At 46.3% G+C, this 8,190-nt stretch overlaps 1 protein-coding gene across 2 annotated transcripts; it reads right to left on the bottom strand.

The window, feature by feature from the left end:
- Nucleotides 1-243: 243 nt before the first annotated feature.
- On the bottom strand, nucleotides 244-7,164 carry LOC127671917 (pyrethroid hydrolase Ces2a-like). Of its 2 annotated transcripts, XM_052167026.1 has the most exons (12): nucleotides 7,089-7,164; nucleotides 6,347-6,551; nucleotides 5,047-5,185; nucleotides 4,367-4,500; nucleotides 4,029-4,287; nucleotides 2,861-2,959; nucleotides 2,442-2,582; nucleotides 2,241-2,321; nucleotides 1,850-1,994; nucleotides 1,316-1,453; nucleotides 827-899; nucleotides 244-430 (listed from the first exon to the last, which is right to left on the bottom strand). In XM_052167026.1, the coding sequence occupies exons 1-12, from the start codon at nucleotides 7,162-7,164 to the stop codon at nucleotides 244-246; spliced, it is 1,677 nt and encodes a 558-aa protein (XP_052022986.1). The 2 variants fall into 2 exon arrangements, with proteins under 2 accessions (XP_052022986.1, XP_052022987.1); XM_052167027.1 differs by lacking the exon at nucleotides 2,861-2,959.
- Between the last annotated feature and the right edge of the window lie 1,026 nt (nucleotides 7,165-8,190).

Raw genomic sequence — 8,190 nt, forward strand, 5'->3', positions numbered from 1 at the left:
TGGGGAACTTTTGGGGCTCACACATCCACCTGTTATGAGAGCTTTTATTGACTCTAATGAATGTTTGTTCAGAATGATAAGAACAACACATAGAGTGGTTTTCATACATGTCTGAAAGAGCAGATGCTAAGGTTAGAAATGCTTATATACTTGATGGAAAAAATAAATTCAGATAAAAGGACCTTGAAACCTCAGAATTATCCTATCTGCTTTCAACCTCACAAACCTTTGCCAACACAGGATCTACAGCTCTGAATGCTTGTCCTGAGAACCCCTTAGCTCCTGGTTCTTCTGGGGCAGAGTCTTGGTCCAGAACTGCAGCCTTCTGGCCTTCAGGGTTCGGCCCACAGCAGGCTGGGTGTTCAGCTGCAGGTACTGCTCATCTTGGTCCATCACAGGCCAGTAGGGTAGACCCTCGCTGTTGGGGTTCCTGTGGATATGCCACCCAGCAGGGAAGACTGAGGTCTCTCTGACCCAAAACCTGATCCCCTTATTTAGTCAGGGCAGTGGATGAGCAAACCAAGGGCCTCAGGTGACAGATGGCCTGATGTACTCATATAGATACAAGTGTCAGCATCAGTGTATACTCCATGTCAAGCAAGGGTAGCTGGATAGCTTTGTGTCAGAGGTACAATCTAAAGAACAGTTCCAAAATAGTGTGACTCCCCAACCCTGTCTCTGGGATGAACAGTGAGTAAAAGCTAGAAGGTATCTGCCTGAGTGTGCCCTGAGTTGAAGAATACCATATAATTAAGGACACATGCATAGTAATACGGCACACCTAAGACCCAACTGTAAAGATGTTGAGAATGGGGTGTGTTCTCACCCATTTCTTGCAAAGTTGGCCCAGTACTTCATCATCCTCCTCTTCAACAGCTCCCCCTCCTCAGTGAGGTCCACTGCAGACAGAGGAGAACAAGGGTCCAAGTCCTAGCCTCCTCATGCAGGTGCGAACTCATGCACTCCTACAGCAACCTCAGCCTGATGGGGAACCCTAGGCCTGGTTTATCCCCTCTTCCCTCCAAGTCAGAATCCAGGGTCCATCCAGAGCACTACTTGAAGTTTCTCAGGTTCATTTCTACACAAGTGTGCTCTCCTTCTGTCTAGAGCAAGCTAGACAAGCAAAGGTTCACATTCTACCTCTAGTATATTTGGGGGGAGCAACCTGGGGTGTTTTTTGGAGGCTCAGATATGGTCAACACTTATCTTGTCCCCTCCCAGACTCTCAGTTTCCCCAGCTGGACAAAGAGCTCAATAACTGCTCAGGAAAACATTTGATGGTCCGGATCAGCTAAAGGAATCAAGGAAGACTCACAATTCCTGCCCCACGAATAGGAGCCAAAGACAAAGGGGGCTTCATCACCATGGTCTGCCCTCACATGGGATGGTCTGGCATGCTTGATGAAGCTGGGCTGATGCTGGAACTCATAGAAGTAGACAGGAGCCTGGGAACCTGGAGGTGAGGACACATGTTGACATGGTAATTTCTCATATGGAGCTTATCTGCCTATCTTTGGTGACAAGAAACCTTCCTCTATAGTTATCTGGAATCACAGCTGAGTGATGAGCTTCAGGCTAGGGCATTGAATATGGGAAACCTTTGTTAAACAGGGACCCTGGCATTCCATGTTGAGTAGATTACAAAACCTTGAGGGTAACTAATATGTTCCTCTTCTAAACCTGGAGAGGATGCCAGCCCTTACACTAGACATAAAGATTTAGTGGAGGAAAGCTGCCTGCTATTTGAGACCTGACCAAGACATTGGTCCGGTCTGGAAACTGCAGAGCTCACCAGGGCCCCACAGTTCTGAGCACCCCCTGTCCTTGCTCTTGTCCTGGATGTACTCACGCTGGAAATGTGCCACTCGGAGAGCAGGGATCACAAACATGAAGTCTGCCAGCATCTCTCTGAACTGTTCTTTCAGGGTCTCTGTGTCCTCAGTGTCCCCCATGTACTCCTGCATTATCAGGTCACTGCATTCTGGAGGGAGCATCTACACCAATAGGAATCAGGAAGAATGATGAGAGGCAGACAGCAGCCTCTAAATAAGGAATGTGACCAGGGATAAAAGAGGGTCTAGGGGGAAAGGCAGAGCTTTGGGGTGATCTTGCACAGGAACACACACACACACACACACACACACACACACACACACACACACACATTATTTCTGGGCATGTCACCTGGGAAAAATATACGAAACCCTCTCTATGAAGACAGGAGCCAAGGTCTCTCTCACCATCTGTGCTGCTCTGCTCTTCAGAATAGCTGGTAGGGTCTCCCTGGTTATATTCTCTATGGTATGATAAAGGCCTATGGACTGGGAGGAAGAAGATAGTCTTAAGTTTTGGATGGATTAGAACTACATCAAAATATCTCTGAGCTCCCAACCTCTTACCATTTGAGTTTATGTTCTCAGGGGCTTAGAACTAGGTCTCACCATGGGGACTCCCCAGCCACATTCATCTGTGGTGACACCAATGATGCTGGGGACAGGGTGAAAATCCTTAGAGGCCAACAGCTCCTGAGGATGCTTGGGTAGGAACTTCCCATCCACCACACCAGGGATCACCTTGAAGACCTATACAACACTGATGGTCAGAGCTGAAGATCAATCCTATAAATACTCTAATGCCCATGAAAATACACAGCAATTGACTATAGCCTATCTCATTCCTGGGTTCTGTGAATACTCTAGAAGAAACTTGAAATCATAATTAGCTTGTCTTGTTCTTTTTGCACACTGTACTGAAAGGACACCAAACCATGGAGATGAGTTAGCACATTTGAGTAGTAAGTGATTGATGGTAATCCCACACCCTGTTCATCAGGTCCTCCAAGACACACAATTCTCCCAACCTGGTTAATAGCCAGGATCTCTTCTTTACTCTTTGCTCGCAGGCAGTGCATCAGGGCTTCTGAGTCCTTGGCTTCACAACCAGATAGGTTGGCTACTATCTGGAAATGGAACAAACAATGGTTTGCATATCCCTCCCAGCAGGGAGCAGAGTCTTTTTTTTTTATTTGAGTAGATGTCACTACCCCTAAATAACACATCCTAGTATTTGTTGTGTATGAAAGGAGTGGGTATAATTGTTCACATTTTCTGTCGATCAGAGGTGACAGCTAGGAAAGGACATTTTACCTGCATATAATTTTGATGTTGCTTTGGTGTGAGTGTGTTACTCAAGGTTGACAATAGGTATGAAAGCACATTTTGTCTGTAAATGTCAGAGAACAATATCAGCTATTACATGTCACCACCATCACTTGTTTGAATTTGACTACACAAGCTTAGCTGGCCTATGACCTTCCAGGAAGTCTTCTGTCTTTGGTTTCTTACCTTCATAGGAACGCTGGCTTTTCTGACACATATTATCACCACCAATTTTGTATGGGTTCAGAGGATTTGAATTTGGGACCTCATGCTTGCACAGGAAATATTTTTACCAGCTGATCCTATTCCTCAATCATTTATTCTTGTTAGATTTCCTTTTGATCAACTGAATACAAGCCAGGACAATCTGGAAAGAGGATTTTCAGCTGAGAATATTATCTCTTTCAGATTGGCCCATAGGCAGGTCTGGGCATTTTCCTGAGAAATGACTGGTGGAGAAGAGCCCACCTCACTGTGGGCCATGTCAGCCAAGGGCAGGGATTCTGGGTTGTACAATAAATCAAGCTGAGAACACCATAGGTAACAATCCAGTAAGCATGTTGCTCCTTGGCCTCTGATACAGTCCTGGCCTCCAGGTACATGCCTGAGTGCATACTTCCCATCAAGAAAGATTAGTAACTGTGAGCTGAAATAACCCTGTTCCTCTCCAAGGAGCTTGTGTCAACAGTCTTACTCAGAATGGTAAGAAACAAATTAGGAAGAAATGTTTACATGTTTTTGCTAATGTCAGAACCCACTGGATAGAGATTTGCTGTCCTATGACTTGTTCAGCATACATAAAATCCAGTTACCTGAACACCAGAGCACCAGAGGAAAAGTCTGGTAGCTAGTGTTGTTGAGAGCACTTACCTTGTAGGCCACTTCAAACGTGTCAGAGATGAGGTCAGGCAGCAGGGCCACTCCACTCTGCATAATGGCTCCATGAAAGAGTCCTTTGGACATGGGGGACACAACATGGGAAGACACACTTGTACCTCCTGCTGAGCCACCAAATATAGTGACCCTGTCACGGTTGCCTCCAAAGTAAGCAATATTTTTCTGCACCCAGCGAAGGGCAGCCACTTGGTCCAGGTATCCCCAGTTGCCTGTGGCATGCTGGTCTCCAGTGCTGTGAAGGAGCAGGAAGAACAATGCATGGCTACCATGTGCTACTTGGTCCCCATTACCCATCCCAGTCCCAGGTTTACCTGAAGAAGCCAAGGATACCCAAGCGATACTGGATGGTGACAATAACTATTTCCTCAGTGGCTGCCAGTGTGGATCCATCCTTCGTAGAAGCCGATCCTTCAACCAGTGCACCACCATGGATCCAGACCATCACCTAGAGACAGCAACTCAGATGCCGGGAGGCCTGCACACAGTCCAACCTCATCTAGACTGCTTAGTACGTTATCAACTCCTTAGTTCTGCAGGTCGACCTACAAACAGATCTCCTCAGGATCTCAGGAAGTGTCCAACAGATGGGGTGCTTTAGGCCTGTGAGCATATTTCCATTCCCACTTCCCCAAAAGGAAGTCTCAGTATGGATCAATGAGTCTAGGTCTAAATTAAAGTCATCATTACCCTTAGACCCTTCTAAGTAGAACAAAAAATGAGTGCTTTCATGATGGACTTTCCTGATTGCTAATCAGAATGGCCATCAGATTCCATTAGCAGAACACATAAATTGCAGCTAGAAATTTGGGTCAGCCTGAGTGGGTTGGCCAAGTTGATAGAAGAATTCGTAGCTTTATCAAACACCTAGATACTCTTACCTCCTAGAGCTGCAGAACCTAAACTACAGTGGAACTCAGAATTATTTGTTCCCTTCCCATCTTCCAGAGAAATAAATGGCTTGTTCCCCAGCTAACCATAGCCTGACACTCACAGGCAGGTCAGAGCCCTCCTGGGCAAGGGCTGGTGTGTAGATGTTGAGATACAGGCAGTCCTCAGACATAGAAATGGGAATCATGGTCAACTCCATCTTCTTCACACCCTCTGAATTCCTCACATCAGTCTGCAGACACCTAGTGAAAATGGAAGGCAGGAAGTCCAAAATACGTGACGGTCAAATCTATATTTTAGTCTGAACTTTCTCTCAGCCGCATACAGCTACTGCTTTCCACCATGGCCTGCTAACACGTAATTCGTCTCTAAAGTCCCTACCACAGTAAATGCCACCAGCCCTGTGGAAATGGAAATGGGGCCAGATTCGTCAGGGAGGACTGTCCATCTATAGTTAGATTCTGGGGGCTGGTATATGGAGACTTCCCATAGCTTCATTGAAAATGATTAGCTTTCTGTTTCAACATTCAATCCTGGGTGTAAAATTTAAGTCCCAAGTCCCAAGGTAGTGGTTACTTTTGATTGTTGACTTGACACACTGTAGAATCAACTGGGAAAAGAGTCTTACTGAGGGATTGTCTAGACCCTGTTTGGCTGGTAGACATGACTGTGGAAAGTTATCTCGATCATGTTCATTGCAATAGGAACACCTGCACATGGTAGGAGGCACCATTCCCTAGGAAGGGGGCTTCTGGATTGTATAAGAATGGAGAGAGTAAGTGAAGGTTGTAGGCATGCATGTGTCCTTTAAACTCTGTTACTTATTACAATTATAATGCTATCAGCTCTCTTAAACTTCTGCCTCTGTGGTTTACCACTTACGGTAGATTATAAACTGAAATTGTACCCATAATAAAGTCTTTCCTCACTAAGTTGCTTATGTAAGAATACTTTATCTCAGCAACAGAAAGGGAAATAAAATACTTTGGTACTGGGGTACTGTGCCCACATAGCAACTATAGGATGAATGAACAATACCATTCCATAGGGTGGTGAGAAAGTCTTCATTTCACATCCAAGTACTAATAACGTACCTGCTTGTTCAACATCGTCTCCAGTTGGAAGCATGAGTATTTGTTCCTTAGTCAATGGCACATTAACACTGAACAGTGAAGAATGGCCTCAGTCTGTGCTCCTTACTGCAGTCCCTACAACTAAGTCCCTACAGATGCCAAGCTCTGACCCAGCAGGCTGGCACAGCTGTTTCACTCTAATCCTTAGCACATTCATCAGGGACAAGCATTGGAGACGCCCCTCAGCACAGGCAGAAAACTGCTATAGAGCTGAGGGGGAAGAAGCACTGCAGTGCTGAAGTCTGAAGTCCCCTGGGTCCCAGGACTTACATGGCCGGCTGTGCGGTCCCATCTCTCACACCGCTCCAAGGCTCAGGGTCCTCAGGCGGTGCAAAGCGCAGAGGTCCTACAGGAGGCTTGGCAAAGGGAATTCCCAGGAAGGCATGGACATGAGATTTAGTGTCCTTCACGTGGACAAGACTGCCTCTCACCTGACCTGTGTGCGTGTTCCTGATGGGGCTGGCTGAGTCCTGGCCTGTAAGAGGAGAGATGCCATCAGCTGTCACCACACTTGGGACTTTCTACCTCATCATCACCATGGTACATAGAGAAGGTAACCTGGGTCATCTCAGTTCAGCAGTAGGATGAGAAAATAAGGGCTTCTGGATTCCCTAGGGACAGAAACCTCGTCCACTGACCCTCTTGCAAATTGATAGGAGTCTTCCCTAGACAAGAAAATGACAGGCTCAGAGCCACTTGGCATTAAGAAGGAATTGTTGTCATTTTCCAAGTTCAGTAAGATTTCTAGCCACAACCACACACAGAGGAGGGGCATGTCCTGCTTGTTCTTCTGTCCCTGTTTCCTCCTCAGTATGTGCTAACCTCAGACATCTCTGACCCCTGTGTGCCCTGGTGTGACATTAGAAAGCACACAGTCCCATTCTGTCACCTGTCGCTCTCCACCAGCTCCTTTTCCCTCCCTGGTGGCTTCCATCCCCAAGCTCAGCCTCTGATTTTGCAGACCTGGGACAGCTCTGACCCTGGTTCCCTCTGCTCATGTAGATAGTCTCACCATGCACATGCTGGAGGAGAAGCAGGAGCACACAGGCTACAACATACAGCCAACCGGGAAATCTAGCCAAAGGCATGGTTGAATCTCAGGCCTAAACCTGTGCTGCTGCAGATGAGATTCTCACAGCAGGAAACAGAACAGATTGGCCTGGCCCAGGCAGGAATTTGTACCTTTGGGATGTAGGTGTGTACATTTGATTGGATGGGGCAAAGTTCTCACTGTAGAAGAACTGACAAGGCTGAGGCCACAGGAAGCCAGAGCCAGCAGGCAGGGCAAAGCCACCTCTGCAGTTTCTGCTCCTTCCCTGGCCTCTTGAACAGACACAACATGGCATCTGAAGTCCTTCTGCAGTTCCAGGATCCCTAACATCCAATATGGAGTCATTAGGATCCCTGGCTCTCCTACTCACCGACCCAACACAGGGAGGAGAAAGCTGTATCAAGAGAAGCCATGGGGCTCCTGTCAATAGGTGCATAGTCAAGGTGCTTTCTATTGTGGAAGATTGACATTACAAGAATCATCATTTTAGTAATGTCTGAGAATCGGTCTTCAGGTTACTGCATGAATCCTACAAAAGCTAGGACCCCCGGAAGATACAGGTTTGTCATATGTAGAATGCCTGGGAACATGGGGATCTAAAGGAGAGATAGAGCCCATTAATGACAGAGAAAACATGCTTAGGAGAACACAGAGGCAGATAGAGTAACATTTAACACTATTGTATGATGTCATAAAGTACAAGAGATTATTTTTAACAGAGGGCCCAGAGAAGATTTAGGGACATCAGCAAATTAATAATATGGAAGCTAAAGGAGTGTGATTGTGTCACAAGCAACCAAAGAATCTCACAGGATCTGTGAAAGTTAGAAATAAGTGTCTATACAAGGCCAGGTACTCAGGGAGACAGGAATAGAATGCTCTTCTCCTGGACATATCTGGGTCTTCTAATGCTTCCATTCCATTGCAAAGACATACCTCAGAGTCAAACATATTCACAGATGCTCTGAACATGTGAGCATGAACCTCATAGTATCTCCAGGCCTTGGGGACTGGGAAGAAACTTCAGCACATTCCAACACACACACATACAGAGACAGACAGA

The sequence above is a fragment of the Apodemus sylvaticus genome, chromosome 21, assembly GCF_947179515.1.
Source record: "Apodemus sylvaticus chromosome 21, mApoSyl1.1, whole genome shotgun sequence".
Classification (NCBI taxonomy): Eukaryota; Metazoa; Chordata; class Mammalia; order Rodentia; family Muridae; genus Apodemus; species Apodemus sylvaticus.